Below are 20,269 nucleotides of genomic sequence, written 5' to 3' on the forward strand. Positions count from 1 at the left end.
ATTTTGATACCCCATGTATAAGGGCTTCAAGTTCTCCAAATCCTTATTTGTTTTGCTTGTTCTTTTAAAGATTTTAGGGAACACAAGCATCGGGAGTGGGAGAGGGAGAAGCAGGCTTCCTGCTGAGCAGGGAGCCTGATATGGGGCTTGATCCCAGGACCCTGGGATCATGACCTGAGCCAAAGGCAGACACCTAATGATTGAGCCATCCAGGTGCCCCAAGTTCTCCAAATCCTTATCCACACATGCCATTTTCTATTTATTTCTATTATGGCCATCCTAATGGTTGTGAAATAGTATCTCATTATGGTTTTGATTTGCATTACCCTCATGATGTTGAGCATCATTTCAGGTGCTTGTTCAGCATTTGTATTTTTTTGTTTGTTTGTTTTGTTTTGGTTGGGTTTTTTTTGTTGTTGTTGTTTTTGTTTTTGTTTGTTTGTTTTGAGAAATGTCTGTTCAAGTCTTTCGCCCATTTTAAAATTGGGTTGTCTTTTGGTTGTTGAGTTATAATAGTTATTTATATATTATAAAGAGCAAGCAGAAGAAAGAAAAAAGAAAAATCTTCCCTCAGGTTTATTCTGGGGCACTCCCTCAGACCTGTGTCTGTAAAAAGACCTGCTTTTCCAGGTCATTTACAATTTTGCCTTAGCCTTCACTTCCTGTTTGCACTGGATCTAGAGATAAGCCTGAGCTGAAAGCTCAAGGTCTTCTCAGCTCTTTCTTGAGCACTTTTCCTGCCCTGGGCATGTATGTTGTTCGCTAAATCCCCCAGTATATATGGGTGCTTCTGAATGCCTTAATTACCAGAGAAACTCTCACCCCAGCTCTTGCTCCCAGCTTTTGGCATGTCCATTGTTGTGAAAATTAATAAGAGGAAACCTCCTTTAGCTGGAATCAGGAGGTAGGAGGGGGAGCTCTCACACCCTACCACTCATTGTCAATTGCAGACCCCACAGGAAGTGATGTACATTGCAAACTGGTACTTTCCTACCTGACTCTACTACCACAGCAGGGGAAGAAAGGTTTTCTGGTAACAGCCCAGCCAATGAGAGACTGAGACTACTCAACCAATGAAGCATCACTACACCTCCAACTCCCAGTTTAAGCCAATGGATTTCTTGTTCATAACAGCCTGCCGGACTTCCCCTTTCCTCTATAAAAGAGTTTTCTTCTTTGTTCTCCAGACCTTCCTATGCGTTTGCTGAGGATTAGCTTGTTCTCAGTTGCATTTCTTTGCTATTCCTGAATAAACCCATTTTAGCTGGTAAAATCCCTGGTTAGTGTTGTCCTCGATTATAATATTTTGCCCCAGGTGGCTGTGGGTTATTCCCTTTGCCTTACAGTGTTTTCCAGGAATGCATTCTGAGTTCAACAGACAAGCACCTTGAGTTGGTCCCATAGGAACCTGCCAGGCATGTTAAAACAGACGAACACCATACTGCCAACCTCAGCGACCGAGTACCGGAGCCCCATACTGGGGACACAGGCTGCTGACTTCAAGACCTCCACTGCGCTGGGAAGGAGATGAGGGAAGGGTGGGGGGGAAACAGCACAGAGCTTTCTTTCCTGCCATTTCAAGTTTCCTTTTCATTATGATTCAGTGTTCACTTGGTGGGCACAAACCTTGGCCTGTCTTCCAGAGTTCGGATGAACTTGATTCTGACTGTGTTTGCTCGGTTTGTCGAAGTTTCTGTTTCTTGTTTGCTTCAGTTGAAAACACTACCCCCTGTCCAAGGAGTCAACAAATATTTACTGAGTGTCTGACACTGTGAATAAAATAGACTCCGTGTCTGCATGGAGCGGCCATTCCTGTGGAGGAGGACGGTCATACGGTCATCCCTGAGTTTGGAACTAACATGATTTCAGGTGGTTGTGGGCACCGCAGAGTAAATGTTGGGCAGTCGGTGGATGGCTTGGGGAATTGTGTCTCCCTGAGGAGGAGGCATTGAATCTCAGACTTGAAGCAGAAGTGAGAGGAAGCAAGCAGAGAGAACCATGCTCTGAGGTCAGAAGGCACTCAGAGTGCTGCAGGGGCAGAAAGGAAGAGCGGCAGGAGAGGAGTAGCCAGAGAAGAGACGGAGCAGTTACACAGGCCTCGTCCCGTGGAGTCCATCTTCCCTTTGCAGTGTCGGCCTGCAGTCAGCCTGGGCTTCTTACAACCATGCGGAGTTTGCCAACTGGCTTCTCAAGGCCAGGAATCCCCTGAAATTATAACCTAAAGATTCTGAGCATGTATGCTAGGCAGTCTTTGTGCGCCCTACCTGAGCCCTTCCCAATACCTTCATGCCCTGCTCTGTGCCCCTGGAGGCTGATCTCTACACAGCGGGTCAACTTAGCTGCCTTTTCCTTCAACATCCAGTTGGGTTTGGCCCCAGCAGGAGATCCGAGGGCTGGAGGAGAGGTGGGTGTAGGTAAACATATACTCTGGCTCCCACCCTGTGGGGCTGCATGTTTCTACCAAAGCCTGCAACTCCGCTATCCCTAAGTTCCACAAGCTGCTCCTTCCCTAGCAACATCAGGCCCAGGCTGGTAACGGCTTCCTGATCCGGGGAGTCACATCCCTGGCTGATTTCCCTTCAGCCTGCCCATGACTCCTAGTTGTACCTCTTCTAGGCTTTATCTGTATGAAAGCTGACTGATACAGGTAAGTGTGTCTCTTTTTCTTTTTTTTTTTTTCTTTTTTTTTTTTTTTTAAAGATTTTATTTATTTGTTAGAGAGAGAGCGCAAGCACAGGCAGACAGAGTGGCAGGCTAGAGGCAGAGGGAGAAGCAGGCTCCCTGCCGAGCAAGGAGCCCGATGTGGGACTCGATCCCAGGACGCTGGGATCATGACCTGAGTCAAAGGCAGCCGCCCAACCAACTGAGCCACCCAGGCGTCCCAAGTGTGTCTCTTTTTCTGAAGTCAAAATTCCAGGTTAAAGATTCTTGCACCAGGTTAAATGCTCCCAGGATGAAGTCCTCGCATTCATCCAAGGTCTTTCACACACTTTATTACATATACCTAGAATATCCTCCCCTTGTCTCCTTCTCGGGGTTTTGGAGTCAGATAACACCTCCTCCCAGAAGCCCTCCCTGAACCTCCAGAAGAAACTAGGTTAAGAGCTCCCCTTGGTGACTGCCTCCATTAGAGCACTTCACCTACTAGACTGTCATTGTCTGGCTGTCTGCCCCTCTAACTGAACTCTGAGCATCCTGAGGGCAGGAGGTTTTCTCCCTCACAGTGTCCCTGGCACTCAGCACAGTTCTGAGCCCTTCGTGGCACTCAGTAAACAGCTGGTGGAATAAATAAGCCAGGAATCTCTCTTAACTCTGTATCTTACACAACCAGGATAGAGCGACAAAACTAGACTGAATATTTTTGACCTTCAGGTCAGACAATCAAGAACTAGTTGTGGTTCACTGTGTGCCAACCACTGGGGTAGGCATTGGGAAACTACAGGAGGCACCACAGACCCACCCCTGCACCCTGAAAGGAAGAGAACTGAATGATTTTGATAAACTCAAGCATGTTCTATAAATCACGATGACCTAATTTAATGGATGTTTACAGACTATTATTCGAAACAACTGCAGAGTGTACTTTCATTTCAAGTGCATAAAGAATGTGGATCGAGATATGCTGGGCCATTAAAGTATCCCTCAGTCTCAAGGGATAGAAATTATATGGAGTGCATTTCCTGGCCACAAAGGAATTAAATTTAAAAATCACTAACAGTAAGCTATCCAAAAAATCACAAATGTTGGAAATTGACACATTTCTTTTTTTTTTTTTTAAGATTTTATTTATTTATTTGTCAGAAAGAGAGAGAGAGAAAGCACACAAGCAGGCAGAGAGGCAGGCAGAGGTGAAGAGAGAGGCAGTGCCAAGCAAGGAGCCCGATGCAGGACTCGATCCCAGGACCCTAGGATCATGACCTGAGCCGAAGGCAGCGGCTTAACTCACTGAGCCACCCAGGCATCCCGACACATTTCTAAATAAAGTATGAGTCCCAGAAAAAATTCACAAGGGAAATAAGAAAATATTTCTAACTTGGGCACAACAAGTCAGAACGTGTGAGATGCAGTTAAAGCAGTACTTAGAGGGAAATATATAGCTTTAAATGCTTATATTGGGAGAAAAATGTTTAAAATCAATGAATTAAGCTTCCATCTTGAGAATCTAAGAAGAGCCAATGAAACATAAGGTAAATAGAAGAAAGAAAAAATAAAGATAAGTCAAAAAGACAATGAAATCCAAAGCAGAAAATAGAGGAAAATAGCAAAGCTAAAAGCTAGTACTTCGAAAAGATTAAGGAAACTGATTTACCCCTACCAAGACTATTCAAGAAAGAGAGAAAAAACACATTACCATTGAAAGAGGGACATCGCCACAGACCCTACAGACATTAAAAGGATAATAAGGGAATATGAAGAATTTTTACTGATAAGCTCTACAATTTGGATGAAACAGACAAATTCTTTGAAAATACAAGCATGCTAATTTCAGGACACTGTAGTATAATTCAGCAAGGAAAATTTTCTAAATCCAGAGGTATCTGGAAAGATTTCCCAGAAGTTATATTTAAGCTGAACCCTGAAAGAGAAGTGGAATCTTAACAGATTAATAAAATTGTGTCCCAGGCAGCAGAGACAGCACGTGCAAAGGTCCTGACATTGGAATGAGCCTCATGTATCCAAATAAAAACATCCAGCATAATGGCCCTTTTTTGTTGTTTAGTGACCACATACTTAACATCCTTCCCTAGTGTAAACCTCCAGGTGGACCTGCCTGACTTGAACAGAAATGTTGAGAGAGACCAAAGCAAACTTACTGGTAACACAGACCTTTGGGAGTTTCTGGGTTGTAAACGGGAGGCAATTTATTCTGTAAACTATATCATTCCCTTAGTTTTGGACCTACTGTTCTCTTTCACAGGGATGGTCATGCTCCCATGGCCTCACACTGGGAGCACTTACACCTCTAGCATTACATTTCGGTATATATTATGAGTTCTTTGGATCTAATACCTGCAACTCTTAGCCCCATTCTGCAGAGCAGCAAACTGAGGCTTCAGAGACAGACCATGTCTTGCCAGAAGTGCAGAAGCCAAGCACTAACCCCTATGCTCTATTGACCTCTGCCCAACATGTCTCCACGTTGGAACTGGTTGGGCTAAGGTTTGTGTCTTGGGCATGGGTTTCCCAAACAGCCTCATCCCAACCAGAAGGGGAGGAACACACACACACACACACACACACACACACACACACACCACCTGATCATCTTAGCCATGTGTCCCTTCTACCATCTCTGCAGAAATGTGGCCACCAAGGTGCAGCGAAGTGCCAGAATCTGATGTGCGTCTGTGGAAGGGGTGGGGAGAGGAGAGAGTCCCTTTCGGCAGCTGAGCGTGTGTGTGCAACTTCCTGCCAGTGAGGAAACATTCGTTCCAATCAGCCCTGGTTCTCCTTTCCCTGCTCTGGCCCCACAGGAGGAGCTGGCGGTGAGCCGTGGGCCACGCTGGCCTCAGCCAGATTTCCCGGCCAAACTGGGGAGGAGAGATGCCCTGGACCATCCTGCTCTTTGCAGCCGGTGAGCCCGATGTCCCCCCTGCATCAGCCCCACCCCTCTCCCACCCCCCCCCTGCCTACCTGACCTCTGCTCTGATGGCAGAAAGCAGCCCAGGGTTGCCTTCCCCAGGTGCTGGAGGAGGCTGAAAGCTGACAGATTTGCCCCAGAGTTTTGGACATGCCCCCAGGAGCATGGCTTTGTCTTAAGGTGCTCCTCACCACCCGCACATCAAGGCTATCAGAAATCCCACCCCGCTGGGGACAGCGGTGCCCACACCCCATGACTCAGCCCCGCTTGGCTTCTGCAGGCTGTTACCTCCGGGGCTGGGGCAACAGGAGATTCTGCTGGGGGCTAGGGGAACCCGTGCAAAAGTCTAGAGGCCAAACAGGGAGAGGCTTGTGTAGACCTCGCCTGAGCTCTGCTTGGGAGCCTGGAGCCAGCTGGGGAGACACTGGTACCTCCTATAGGAAACTGTACCCCCACAAACCCCAATTCCTCACCATGGCCTGGGAAACAGGAGAACCCCTTTTGCTCTCTGTTCCTCCCATCCTCTCCGTGGCTCATCCCCTCCAGCCACCCTGGCCTCCTTGAAGACTGCGCACCCCTTCCGCCCTCCCAGCATTTGCCCAAGCTCTTCCCTCTGCCCGGAATACTCTCCCCTAGCTCCTCCTGTGTCCCCTCTTCAGGGAAGCCCTCCATGGCCTGCCCAGCCAGTGCAGGCTTCCCATGACCCTGTCTGATGGGCTTCCCGGTGCTTCTTGTCTCCCTGAAAACATCCGCTCCTCGAGGCAGGCATGTCTATCCGTCCATCTCACTCAGGTTCCATCCCCAGCACCTAACAGGGCGGGGCATCCGGTGAGGGCTGTTGATGGAAGTAGTAAGGCTATGGAAGTAGCTGTTGATGGAAGTAGCGTCGCTATGTAATAGCCACTGCGATGATAATAAAATGACTCAAACGCAGCGACCCCCTGCCAGGTGCCTAGTCCCCAAACCTCTCAACATAGCAATGGGATAGGGTCGACTACTTACTTGTAAAGAAAGACTGAGGCCCAGAGAGGGTCAGCCGCTTGCCCAAGGCCACAGAGCCACGAAACTCCTCTGCTCTAACCACTCAGACTGCCTCCCTTTTTCTGCATTACAGGCTCCTTGGCAATCCCAGCGCCGTCCATCCTGCTGGTGCCCCCGCACCCCAGCAGCCAGGAAGATCCCATCCACATCGCCTGCATGGCCCCTGAGGGCTTCCCGGGGGCAAATTTCACGCTCTACCGTGGTGGGCAGGTGGTCCAGCTCCTGCAGGCACCCGTGGACCAGCTTGGGGTCACCTTCAACCTAAGCGGCGGTGGCAGGGAGGCTCCAGGGGGCCCATTTTACTGCCAGTATAGGGTGCTAAGTGAGGACCTGAAGCCGCAGCTGTCAGATCCCAGTGAGGTGGTAAACGTCTCCTACCCAGGTAAGACCCTCCTGCCCGCCTTTGCAGCCCACAGCGCCATTGGCTCACCGCTGAGCCTTTGCCCGTGCTGTTCCCTCTGCTTGGAAGCCTCTGTGGAACGAGCCAGGCCTCCAGCTGTCCAGGGCTCACTCACCTTCATTGCTGAATTCTCACAGTCATCCCACGCGATGGGTTCAGCGATGCTCCCCATTTTGCAGATAAGGAAACTGAGGCACAAGTGATGAAGGGATTTGGCCAAGTCACACAGCTAACAGGGCAGCAGAGCTGGGATCCCATGGGCCTTAGTATCCAGGCGTTAACCCTCCACACTCCACTGCCCTGCCCCCCTCCTCCAGTTCTGAGCACCCTCTATGTACCAGACATTGTTCTTGGACCTGCATTTTCAGCAGCAAGTAAAACAATGTCCCTACCCTCCCCCAGCTGACATTCAGAGGGGATACAGACAGTAGAGAAGCAGGGAGGCCAGAAAATATTCAGTGTAGCCAGCAGGGGCCAAATAAAGAGGCCGGGATAAAGTACCAGCTAGGGAAGGGTGTCGTTTTAAGTACAGAGGAGAGTGGCCAGGGAAAGCCTCCAAGGGGGCGACATTTGAGCAAAGACCTAAATGATGAGGAGGCAGCCATGTGGGGATCTATGGCGAAAGGGTCCCTGGTAGAGGGAACCAGCTGTGCAAAGGCCCGGAGGTGGCACGTGTCTGGAATGTTTGAGGAACACCGGGGTGCTCTCTCTGTAGGGCCGAAGCATGGTGGGCAAGGAGAGAAGTTGGGGGAGAAGAGGGTGCGGAAGGGGTGAAGACAATCGCGCAGGGCCTTTGGGTGCATCCGGGACTTTGTTTCTTTGCCAAAGCGAGACAGAAGGCCTGGAAGACCGATATTTTCCTGTGGTCTTTTCAGGACAGGAGGCTGGGTGTGGGCTCTGGATCAAGGAGCAGGAGGGAGGGAGGAGGTGACTCCAGGTAGAGCCTCTGCTTCACCATCCATCAGAACTTTCCAGTGGCAAAGAGAACTTTGTTACCCGCAGAAGCCCCACTTAAAGAGAATGTTGTTGCTCACAGAAGCCCCAGTGCCTTGCGGTGACAAACAGTCTGTGTCTTTGAGCTCCACCGTCAAAGGCCCCCTTCAAGCACCTTGAGTTTGTGGTCTCAGAGTGGGGAGGGGACAACAGACCTCCTGCCCCAGATGAATGAATGAACAAGGGCTAACAGTGTGAGAATATCAAGTATATGTCTGTTCCTTCCCCTTCCTGGCTTAGCTCCTGATCTCCATAGGGATTGGGTCATCTCCTCCTCTCTTTCCTGAGAGACCCCCTCTCTTCAGGGAGGAGAAGTCACATCCCTTGCAGAGAAGTAAACTGTGAAGCTGGAGCTTCATGCTTTTGTGGCTGACCTCTGCATGGATTTCAGGGTCCACCATGGGGCTGGGGGTGGTTGCCATCTGACACCCCTGGTATCAGGCTGAAGGCAGCAGGACTCTCAGGCTGCCAGTAACTGGAAACTTGTCTCAAACTGGCTTCAGCAACAAAAGAGAATGTGTTGGTTTGCCAAACTGAAGTCACTTTGCAGCATTGACTTCAGGCATGGCTGGATCCAGGTGCTCAAAGAAGTCAGGAATCATTTGTCAGCTCTCAACTCTGCTTTTTTGTGTCTTATTCTCAGGCAAGAACCCCTCTTCATGTTGTCAAACTTGTGCCTAGCAGACTTAGATATATATCCTACCAGCGTTGTAATGCTGGCGGGAGGAATAACCCTCTTTTCCCAGTAGTGGAGCCAAGACTCAGAATCAGCTCTCATTAGCTCTGCTTTGCCCACATGCCTATCCCTGAACCAATCACCGCGACTGGGAGGTGGGGGATATGCTAATTGACCGGTCACAAGACTTGCCAGATCCCCAGGGTCCAGCTACACCCAAGTCAAATGGTTGGGCAGTATGGGGAGGGGGCTGGCTCCCCAAAGGTTATCTGGAGGAATGCCAGGTGTCCCACCTTCACCCTGCACCCCACAACTCCATAACCTGTCCTCCCTCTTTTTCTCATGTTCCTCTAGTGCCCACTTGGATACTGGCACTCTCCTTGAGCCTGGCTGGAGCCCTCCTTCTCCTTGCTGGGCTGGTGGCCATTGCCGTGATGGTCAGGAAAGGTAACAGCAGGCAGAGATGGTGCAGATCCCAGAGGCTGCCCGATGTGCAACTGCTGGGATGTGCAAATGAACCCCCAATCACACCCATTTTTTAGGAGCACCGAGGCACACAGCTGGGGAGGTCTTACTCAAAAACTTGCAGTAAAGAATCTTCCAGAAGTGCAGTGTTGGTGGTGGGGTGGGGGAAATTGACATATATTTTTATTTTTTTAATTTTTTAATTTTTTTTAAAGATTTTATTTATTTATTTGACAGAGAGAGATCACAAGTAGGCAGAGAGGCAGGCAGAGAGAGAGAGAGAGAGAGGGAAGCAGGCTCCCTGCTGAGCAGAGAGCCTGATGCGGGACTTGATCCCAGGACCCTGAGATCATGACCTGAGCCGAAGGCAATGGCTTAACCCACTGAGCCACCCAGGCGCCCATGACATATATTTTTAAATTATAAAATATATATAACACAAAGTTTCACATTTCAACCCTTAATTTTTAAGTGTCCAGTTCAGCAGCATTGAGTACGTTCAATTCGTTACGCAACCATCATCACTGTCCATCTCCAGAACTTTGTCATCTGCCCCGACTGAAACTCTGTTCCCTTTATTTATTTTTTTTAAAGATTTTATTTATTTATTTGACAGACAGAGATCACAAGTAGGCAGAGAGGCAGGCAGAGAGAGAGAGAGAGAGATGGAAGCAGGCTCCCTGCTGAGCAGAGAGCCTGATGCGGGACTTGATCCCAGGACCCTGAGATCATGACCTGAGCCGAAGGCAATGGCTTAACCCACTGAGCCACCCAGGCGCCCATGACATATATTTTTAAATTATAAAATATATATAACACAAAGTTTCACATTTCAACCCTTAATTTTTAAGTGTCCAGTTCAGCAGCATTGAGTACGTTCAATTCGTTATGCAACCATCATCACTGTCCATCTCCAGAACTTTGTCATCTGCCCCGACTGAAACTCTGTTCCCTTTATTTATTTTTTTTAAAGATTTTATTTATTTATTTGACAGACAGAGATCACAAGTAGGCAGAGAGGCAGGCAGAGAGAGAGAGAGAGAGAGAGGGAAGCAGGCTCCCTGCTGAGCAGAGAGCCTGATGCGGGACTTGATCCCAGGACCCTGAGATCATGACCTGAGCCGAAGGCAATGGCTTAACCCACTGAGCCACCCAGGCGCCCATGACATATATTTTTAAATTATAAAATATATATAACACAAAGTTTCACATTTCAACCCTTAATTTTTAAGTGTCCAGTTCAGCAGCATTGAGTACGTTCAATTCGTTACGCAACCATCATCACTGTCCATCTCCAGAACTTTGTCATCTGCCCCGACTGAAACTCTGTTCCCTTTATTTATTTTTTTTAAAGATTTTATTTATTTATTTGACAGACAGAGATCACAAGTAGGCGGAGAGGCAGGCAGGGGGGCGGGGAGTAGGCCCTTCACTTAGTAGAAAGCCCGATGTAGGGCTCAATCCCAGGACCCTGGGATCATGGCCTGAGCCGAAGGCAGAGGCTTTAACCTGCTGAGCCACCCAGGCCCCCCCTCTGACCCTTTTTTTTTTTTTTTTAAAGATTTTATTTATTTATTTGACAGAGAGATCACAAATAGGCAGAGAGACAGACACAGAGAGAGATGAGGAGAAGCAGGCTCCCTGCTGAGCAGAGAGCCCCATGCGGGACTCGATCCCAGGCCCCTGGCATCATGACCTGAGATGAAGGTAGAGGCTTAACCCACTGAGCCACCCAGGCCCCTCTGACCCTTTAAACACTAACTCACCATTCCTCCTCCCCCAGCTCCTGTCAATCACTGCAGCTGACAATAAACAAAACCAATTGAAACAGTAGTAGGGGGCACCTGGCTGACTCAGTAGGTAGAGCATGCAGCTCTTGATCTTGGGGTTGTGAGTTCGAGTCCCACGTTGGATATGGAAATTACTTAAAATAAAATCTTTAACAAAAAAAATTTTTTTTACATGCTTGTTTGAAGCTTTTACCAATACACATCACTCAGGTAATTGGGTGGTGGGGAGGGTTTTGCAGTAGCTCTCCTGTGAGGGGCACATTTGTGGGAGGAGAAGGCAAGGTTGGGTCATAAATATATGAGGGAGACTTTGGAGACTTTTTTTTTTTTTAAGATTTTATTTATTTATTTGACACACAGAGAGAGATCACAAGTAGGCAGAGATGCAGGAAGAGAGAGGGGGAAGCCGGCTCCCTGCTGAGCAGAGAGCCCGATGCAGGACTCGATTCCAGAACTCTGAGATCATGACCTGAGCCAAAGGCAGAGGCTCAACCCACTGAGTCACCCAAGCGCCCCTGCAGTCTTGTTTGTTTTGTTTTTTGCAACTAGGAGGCAACCACGACTAAAATCTAATAAATGTTTATTTATTTTTTTGTTCCCAGTTAAAGTAAAAAATTTGCAGAAGAAAAGGTGAGACCATCTCTGGAGATCCTCAAAGGGTGCTTTGGTGGAAAGAAATATCAGATGGTTGGTGGGTTCGTGGTAGAAGTTCCTGTGGGTGTTAAGGAATCAGACCTGGCCAGGTTCTGGGGACAGAGGGGCACTTCCGGTGCTGGGTGGGGGGTGGGTGTCTCCATTCCAAACAGCGCCCTCTCGTGGGAGGGTTGCTTAAGAGGAACTGGGGTCAATTATAAAGCACCTAGGGTGTGCAGAGCGCTGTGCTAGGAGCTGCTGCTGGAGTCCATAGCTGCTCACAGCTACTGCTAGAGCTGGCCTTTATAAGTAGTCCCATTTTATAGACAAGTAGACTGAGGCTCAACTTAGCCATGCAGGGAGCAAGTGGTTGAGTCGTGCTCACATCCCTCAACCACTGACTGCCCAAAATGGTTGTAATACTCTATAGGAAGTCAGAGTTGGGAGAGGTGACACCCTCTGGGGCTGTGCGGTGCCCAACTTGTAGCCTGTAGGCAGTGGCCCCAGCCTCAGTTTCTTCCCTGAGAGAGGGCTGGAGCCCCCGCTGCCTGGTGGCATAGAGCTAGCAGCAGCCCCAGGGATCGAATCCAGACTTCACCAGGCGATGTGGCTCCTGGAAGAGAACTTCCTTCTGAGGGGACTCGGGGGAGGATGCAAAGAAAGGTGGGGAGTGAAGGCCAAGTTTGGAGCCAGGGCCTCCTGGAACAACCCTCCGGTCTGAGAGGAGCGGGTCATCTCTCTCCCCAATCCCTTTGCAGACAGCGAGAATCCTGCTGGGTTCAGGTCAACTTCGCCACCACAGGTATGTACCTTCTTACTCCTATCCCCTGCCAGGGCAGGCTCACCCCCTCAAAAATGCTAGCGGGGGGACGCCTGGGTGGCTCAGATGGTTGAGCAGCTGCCTTCGGCTCAGGTCATGATCCCAGTGTCCTGGGATCGAGACCCACATCGGGCTCCTTGCTCCGCAGGGAGCCTGCTTCTCTCTCTGACTCTGCCTGCCACTCTGTCTGCCTGTGCTCACTCTCGCTCTCTCTCTCTCTGACAAATAAATAAAATCTTAAAAAAAAAAAAAAAAGAAAAGAAAAGAAAGAAAGAAAGAAAAATGCTAGCGGGTCTCCTTACTTGCTACTGAGCCTCTTCTGCAGCCGCTCACTTCCCTTAGGGTCAAGGATACACCCTCCCCTCCCCCCAGGGCCAGGTTTCACCTCTCACCTTCTCTCTCCGCCTCATCCTCAGGCCCTTCAGTCATCCTGATCTCTGCCTACAACATTCTTTCTCCCTCTGGTCTTGGTCTAAAGGCTGCCTTCTCCGGGAAGCCTTCCCTGACTCCCTAGACTGGGGGGTGTGTTTCTATTTCCCTGCCTTCAGCACCCTATCATTCTTCTTACCCCTTGGGAGAAAAACACAAGTGTGTATGTAACACTTGCTTCCAGTGCTGGGCCCTCAGTTCCACGGGGGACAGACGGCCTGGCCCTGTCCTTAAGTGGTGATCCAGAACGTGTCATCCTGAAGGCTTCCACCCGGGGGCCGGGGGGGCACTCAGGAAGTGGCCCCAAGCGGAGAAATTCCATCCTCTGTACTTTCACTGTTCCACACTTTTATTTAATTTTAAAAAGATTATTTATTTATTTGAGAGAGAGCGAGTACAAGCAGGGGGAGCAGCAGCAGAGGGAGAAGCAGCCCCCCTCCCCTGAGCAAGGAGTCCTACTCAGGCTTGATCCCAGGACGCCAGGATCATGACCTGAGCGGAAGGTAGAGGCTTAACCGATTGAGTCACCCAGGAGCTCCCACGGGTCCATAATTTTACTGAGCATCTACTATGTGCTAACGTTTGGGGGACATCCCTCAAAGACCAAGACAGGTGGTCTTCACTCACAAGCCCATCCTGCAGTGGGGAAACAGCCCATGGCCGGCGGGACCCTGTCTGGGGCCAGGAGGGCAGTCCTGGGAGAAAGTGGTGTTTAGGCAGAGATGCAGGAGGGGGCCGTGGGGGGTGGAGGCGGGTGGAGAGCAGACAATGGAAGGAGAGACTGGGGCGGTGGAGGCCCTGAGAGAAGTTCTGGAAAGTGGGAGCAGAGAGGAGAAACCCATTTATCAGAGGGCCACAAGAGGCCCCTGGGGGAGGGCTCTGAGGAGAAAAAGGACACAGTTCAGTTCACAGCTGGGAATGGTTCACCTTGCAGAATGGGCTCGAAGGGAGCAAAGCATGCTGGGAAATGGGTCCCAAGCCCTTCCTCACAGTTGACTTGAGGCCTGTGGCTCTGACGGGAGGGCCCCCGGAGGGCAGTGAGCAGGGATTTTATACTGGCACTGGGCTTTCCTTTCTCTTTCTATTTCAGATATGACCTTTGATAACTCTCTGTTTGCCATCTCCATGGTAAGTCATTGCATTTCTTGGTCCTGGGTTTCTGCTGACTGTCTTAACCTCTGGAAGACCACCATCAGGTGGTCTGATATCTCTGAGCTTGGGGCGGGGGTGGGGTGTGGCTGGGAAAAGCCCAGAATCCCTGAGCAGGGATTTGTTTGTGAGCTGAGAGTTGGCTCTGGAAAATCCCAGGGGATGGGAGGCAGCCACGTCCAGGCCGTCCGATGCCCTTGGGCAGGATCTCCGGGCCGCCTTTGCCCACCATGGGGCCGACCCTACAGAATGGTGACAGGGGACTCAGGGTGAGCGGGTGGGGTCACGTGCTTTTTTTTTTTTTTAAAGATTTATTTATTTATTTGGCAGGCAGATCACAAGTAGGCAGAGAGGCAGGCAGAGAGAGAGGAGGAAGCAGGCTCCCCGCTGAGCGGAGAGCCTGATATGGGGATCCATCCCAGGTTCCTGGGATCGTGATCTGAGCCAAAGGCAGAGGCTTTAACCCACTGAGCCACCCAGGCGCCCCAAGGGTCACGTGCTTTTTAACAGTCTGATGCACACTGTAGTCCCCTCCTGGTAAAGAAAAGCCTGTTTTTATGTTCAGTTTCAGGGATTTCAGCTTAACTCTCCAAGCTGAGCATTTCTCTTACAGGTGGGGAAGGTCTCTGTAATCTGCCCCTTTGCAAGTGGGCACTTTGGGACTGCAGTCAGGGAGCCTGGGTGGGGAGTTGGTGCCAAGGGCACCATAATGGGAGAGGGTTGGGTTGGTTCAACACACCCTTCCTGGGTGTTGGGACAAGAACAGGACAAAGCCTTTAATTCTTCAGAGCTTTTTAATTTCTCCCTGGGGGTGGGTGGCGGGGAGACAGACGATGCCACAGGGGGTAGGAGTGGGAGGGAAGCTCACTTCGCCCTTAGATGGGAGATCCAGGAAGTCTCAGAGCTGGCCAACAGGCAGGGGGTAGCTACGGAAGATGGCCCCAGTCTCGGGACACGTTCTTGGCACCGTCCAGGATAACTGGAGTGGAGCCGAATGGAGAGTCGAGGGGAGCCTCGCGGAGAACTTTGTTGCCGAGATGTGATGAGCCATGGAGCGTTCCCGGGCGGGGAAGGGGGGCGGGGGAGAGGTGACCGATTCAGGTGCTCACCCGCGCCCTCTGGCGGCTGCGGGGAGGACAGACTTGGGGGGCGTGGGCCGACCGGAATGTGTCATTCGGGGGTCGGGGGTGGTTGCCAGGACCGAGGCGACGGTGCTGGTCCAGGCGAGCTAAGTGGTGGGTGCTTGGTCCAGCGTGTCGGCAACGGAGGTGGAAGAAGGGAACGGATGCTGGTCAGATCGATTCAGGAGACAGCAAACACGGCGGATGATGGACGGAGGGAGAGGGCGGAGGGAGGCGACAGGGAGTCCCGGGGAGCCGCGGGCGTGGAGGGACCAGAGACGCGCCCCTTTACCCGGCGACGCCCAAGGGCAGGTGCAGACGCGATACTGGGGTTCCGGAGAGAGGAGCAAGGGAATTTAAACTGTGTATGAATGTGGGAAGGAAGGGGCTTGGCCCCGCCGGCTAGTTCAGCCCTGTGAGGTCTCAGTTCCGGGACAAATCCTATGGTGTTAAGAAAAAACAAAAAACGAAAAACAAAAAGTAAAAAACAAAACCCTCCCCCCGCCCAAAATCCAGTAGGCAGGGCAAATTCTAAAACTTTCTGTGAGAAGACGTGCTGTCAAGGCACCAGGACCCTGGGGATTTTTCTTCTCTCCTTTTCTTTCTTTCTTTTTTTTTTTTTTAAGGAAAATGAAACAAATGGAAACAGAGACAGGGAGAAAAATTTAAAAAGTATCTTAGTCCTTGTGACTATATATGTATATATTTTTTTAATTAAAAAACTTGGGGGAGGGGAACACCTGGCTGGCTCAGTGGATAGAGCATGTGACTCAATCTCAGGGTGGTGAGTTCAAGCCCCATGTTGGGCACAGAGCCTACTTTTTTTTTATTTTGAAGATTTATTTATTTATTTATTTATTTGACACACAGAGAGAGAGAGATACCACTAGTAGGCAGAGAGGAAGGCAGAGAAATAGGGGAAGCAGACTCCCTGCTGAGCAGAGAGCCTGATGTAGGGCTCCATCCCAGGACCTGGAAATCATGACTTGAGCCGAAGGCAGAGGCTCAACCCAATAAGCCATCCAGGCGCCCCCAGAGCCTACTTAAAAAAAAAATTTTTTTTTTATGTGAAACACATCCATATGTCAAAATTATATATCCAGTAAAGCATCCTTCTGTCAGTAACCCCTTTCCACTCCATGGTCTCCCCCTCCACATGCAGACAGCCACCACCATTAGGAGCTTCTTGGCAATGCAAGCAAAAGTGAAAAGAGAGGATGTTTACCCTCATGCTTTCTACATAAATGATAGCATGCTAGCCACACTACCATGCTTCCTTTCCTTCACAGAAAATTCTAGTGAGATCTTTTCTTTTTTTTTTTTTTTTTTTTTTTTTTTTTTTTGTTAGAGAGAGAGAGAGATACAGAGCGCAAGCACAGGCACAGAGTGGCAGGCTAGAGGCAGAGGGAGAAGCAGGCTCCCTGCCGAGCAAGGAGCCCGATGTGGGACTCGATCCCAGGACGCTGGGATCATGACCTGAGCCGAAGGCAGCCGCCCAACCAACCGAGCCACCCAGGCGTCCCTAGTGAGATCTTTTCTAGGTATTCTTTCTTTTTTTTTTTTTTTCATTATGGTAACATAAAAAAAAATACGGTAACATGTATATGTAACATAAAATTGACCATTTTTGCCATTTGAAAAAATGATTTTATTTATTTATTTGACAGACAGGGAGAGAGGGAATACACGAAAGGGAAGTGGGAGAGGGAGAAGCAGGCTTCCCGCTGAGCAGGGAGCCCAATGCAGGACTTGATCTCAGGACCCTGGGATCATGACGTGAGCTGAAGGCAGATGCTTAAGGACTAAGCCACCCAGGAGCTCCTTTAGCCATTTTTAAAGTCCAGTTCAGTGGCATTAAGTGCATTCATTCACCTTGTGCAACCATCACCGCCATGGATCTCCAGAACTCTGTCCTGCAAAAATAGAACTGTCCCCACTGTATACTAACTTCTCATTCTTAACCAACCCGAGCCCCTGGCATCTACCATGCTCCTTTCTCTCTCTGCGGATTTGCGTATTCTGGACATTTTATTTAGAAATGATGCCATATACTGTTCATCCTTTTGTGTCTGGTGTTTTACAAAAAAGATTTTATTTGAGAGAGAGCGAGAGAGCACACACACAGCCTTCTTGTTGAAGGCAGAATTTTGCTTTCTGTTCATTTGTTTCTGCCATTCAGCTATTATGAACAGTGCTGCTATGAACATGGGTATGCAAATATCTGTCTGAGTCCCTGCTTTCAATTCTAGTTTCTTTTTGAAGCATTTGATGGCTGAAATAAAAGTGAAGCAGCTAATTGTTCTCCAGCTTGTATCGTGATACCCTGCTGAGGGTCTGATATTTGCTCTAGGATGCCCTAGGAAGTGGGGTTGACATTAATTTTAATTTTAAAATTTTGTTTGAGAGAGAGAGAGAGCAGGGGGAGGGGCAGAGGGAGAGAGAGAGAGAGAGAGAGAATCTCGAGCAGGCTTCCCGCTGAGCAGGGAGCTAGATGGGGGCCTGGATCCTAGGACCCTGAGATCATGATCTTAACTGAAATCAAGTGTCGTACACACAACTGATGGAGACACCCAGGCGCCCCCCCTTTTTTTTTTAATAGACAAGGACACAGAAGCTAATTATGGCCTTACTGGGATCATCCAGCTAGGGACGTATGGGGCCGGGATGGAACCCCAGCCTGCTTTCACCCACCAAACTTCAGTTTTATCAACTTCATCTCTTCTGTTTTTTTTTTTTTTTTAAAGATTTTTATTCATTTATTTATTTGTCAGAGAGAGAGAGAGAGAGAGAACAAGCAGGGGGAGCAGCAGAGACAGAGGGAGAAGCAGGCTCCCCATTGAGCAGGGAGCCCGATGTGGGACTCGATCCCAGGACCCTGGGATCATGACCTGAGTCAAAGGTAGACGCTTAACCAACTGAGCTACCCAGGCATCCCAAGTTCATCTCCTCTTGACTGGCATTTGGGGCAGGAGCATCTATGGTAGAGGAGAGGATAGACTTTCGAGGCAGGTTTTGTGGGAGTCCAGAACAGGGCGACAAGGTGGGGGAGGGGAAGAGATCATGGTCACAGCTTTGTTCACTTAACTATTAGCGCTTGCTATGTGCTAGCCACTTTATCTATTTAATTCCTCCATGTTTTGTAGCAACTCTAGGAGGGGTCTAGGAGCATTCTCCCCATTGGGCAAAAGGAAAAAGTGAGGCTCAGGGGGGTTAAGTTGTTACTCAATGGGACAAGGCGGAGGTGGGATTTGAACCCATGCTGTCTGCTTCCCTACTCAGCATGCAGACAGGCAGGAGGACAGAGGACAGGATCTGGGTCCTGAAGCTGTGGGGTGGTGTGTGGGGCTGAAATGAGACCGGATGGACTGGGCGGGGGGTATCTCAAACTCAGAATGTAGGGAGACCCTGGATCGTGGAACCTCAAATCACCCTGTTCTCTGTTTTTCCTCCATGGACAAAGAAAATGAATCCAGAAGAAGATGCAACCACTCTAGATGCGTGCTCAGGCTCCACCGAGACACCCGGCAGCTCTGGGCCCCGGAAAAGGCCCACCTCCACGTCATCCTCGCCTGAGCCCCCCGAATTCAGCACTTTCCGGGCCTGCCAGTGAGGCTGAGGACCGGGGGCCCCTCTGTGTCTGTGCATTCTCCATTCAGCCCCTTCTCTCGAGGGCCTGAAGTCCCTCCAGCTACTCTGAGATTTCTGGCTGCTGTTTTCTCAGGGAATTGACAGAGGAGGCAAAGGGAATCCTTGGCTTTGGGACCCTCCTCACAGAGAAGCAGGAGGAGCAGAGGGGGCACAGACATTGTCCTGGAGTCTGGACAGAAAGCAGGAAGACTCTTTTTGGGTTCCCAGCTTCTCAGGCCTCGTGGGAAGGAGATGTTAGGATCCCTGTGGCCCCCAGCTGGGCCATAAGCGGTCTGGGCCCTCCACACACCCCTCCGATTTCCTCCTCCCCTTGCCACATCTGACTTGACCAACCCAACCAGGTTTTTGGGACATAGGGTACCCGGGGTATGTTCTGTTAGCCTGTCCTGCTGGGATGCCTAAGTTATTAATTACAGCACGTGTTGGTTGAGCAGTTCCCAAGGTCTCTGTGGAGTGTAATCCTTCAAGCCCAGAATCTCTGGGGTCTAATCACCGGATGCCTAGTTGCCCTCAGGTGCATGCAGTCAAGGGAAAGCTCGGAGGGCGGACACTGTCACACGGGGTCTTTGCTGAAGTCCTTGCACTGGTGAGTGAGATGATGGAGGTCCAGAGAAGAGTAGGAACTAAAGAAGGTGGAAAGACGTCACAATCTTTTTTGGACCCTCTAGAAGAGAATGACGCCCTCAAGCAGTGACAGACGGACTTGGAAGATAGGGGTGTGTGTGTGTGTGTGTGTGTGTGTGTGTGAAGGCGGCACTTGACCCTGCTCTGCAAGATTCATTGGCCAGTCATCGGTGGGGGGGAAGAAAGGGGTTAAGGGAGGGGCCTAGAGAGAGAGATCCTAGAATTTTTCGTAGGGGAATAGATGGCCAAGGAGGGAGGAGGAGGGCAATGGGGGAAGGGGGCGGAGACGATGGGGAAGAGAGAAGGAGCGGCTGAATGCTGGGTGGGGGCCTTCCCACGACTCAGGTCCAGGGCAGAGACTGAGTGCCTCCCCAAACTGATTTTCCCTTCTGGAGGGCCGGGGTGGGGCCACACGCTGGGGGCGTGTCCCGGGATCTGGCCCCGCCCCTCGCGCAGGCCCTCCCTGAGAGCCCGGCGCCTCACAAAGCGACATCCAGTGGGAGGGAGCAGGACCGGTACAGGGGCGGAGCCTCATCGTAGCCGGACCCCGCCCCCCGCGTGTCTCCTCACAAAGCCGGGCAGGGCCAAGGGGCGGAGCACCCGCAGAGGTGTGTCGGAGTCTTCGGACGTCAGACCCGCCTCCACCTTTCCGGGCAGGGCGGCGGCCTCACAAAGCACGACCGTTTGCGCGGGGCGTGGCCCAAGGCGTGCCCACGCGGCCGAACACCGCCCCCTAGGGCGCGCCCCTGTCCCCGCCCTCCCCGCTTCTCCGCGCCAGCCCCGCGGTACAAAGCGCGGCCTTTCGAGCCTCGCCCGGCCGGGGGGCGGGGCCCAGGCCCAGGGGCGTGTCCGAGAGACGGAGCACCGCCCCCCGGCTCACGCTCCGCCCCCGCCGTTCC

General features: G+C 50.7%; 1 protein-coding gene across 2 annotated transcripts; it reads left to right on the plus strand.

The window, feature by feature from the left end:
* Positions 1–1,322: 1,322 nt before the first annotated feature.
* On the plus strand, positions 1,323–19,182 carry C2H19orf38 (chromosome 2 C19orf38 homolog). Of its 2 annotated transcripts, XM_059159997.1 has the most exons (8): positions 1,323–1,869; positions 5,475–5,575; positions 6,696–7,004; positions 9,046–9,138; positions 11,549–11,576; positions 12,338–12,381; positions 13,919–13,956; positions 18,559–19,182. In XM_059159997.1, the coding sequence occupies exons 2-8, from the start codon at positions 5,545–5,547 to the stop codon at positions 18,706–18,708; spliced, it is 693 nt and encodes a 230-aa protein (XP_059015980.1). In that variant the 5' UTR covers positions 1,323–1,869; positions 5,475–5,544; the 3' UTR covers positions 18,709–19,182. The 2 variants fall into 2 exon arrangements, with proteins under 2 accessions (XP_059015980.1, XP_059015979.1); XM_059159996.1 differs by lacking the exon at positions 1,323–1,869 and having other exon boundaries at positions 5,392–5,575.
* The last annotated feature ends 1,087 nt before the right edge of the window (positions 19,183–20,269 follow it).

This window comes from Mustela lutreola, chromosome 2, assembly GCF_030435805.1.
Source record: "Mustela lutreola isolate mMusLut2 chromosome 2, mMusLut2.pri, whole genome shotgun sequence".
NCBI classification, from domain to species: domain Eukaryota; kingdom Metazoa; phylum Chordata; class Mammalia; order Carnivora; family Mustelidae; genus Mustela; species Mustela lutreola.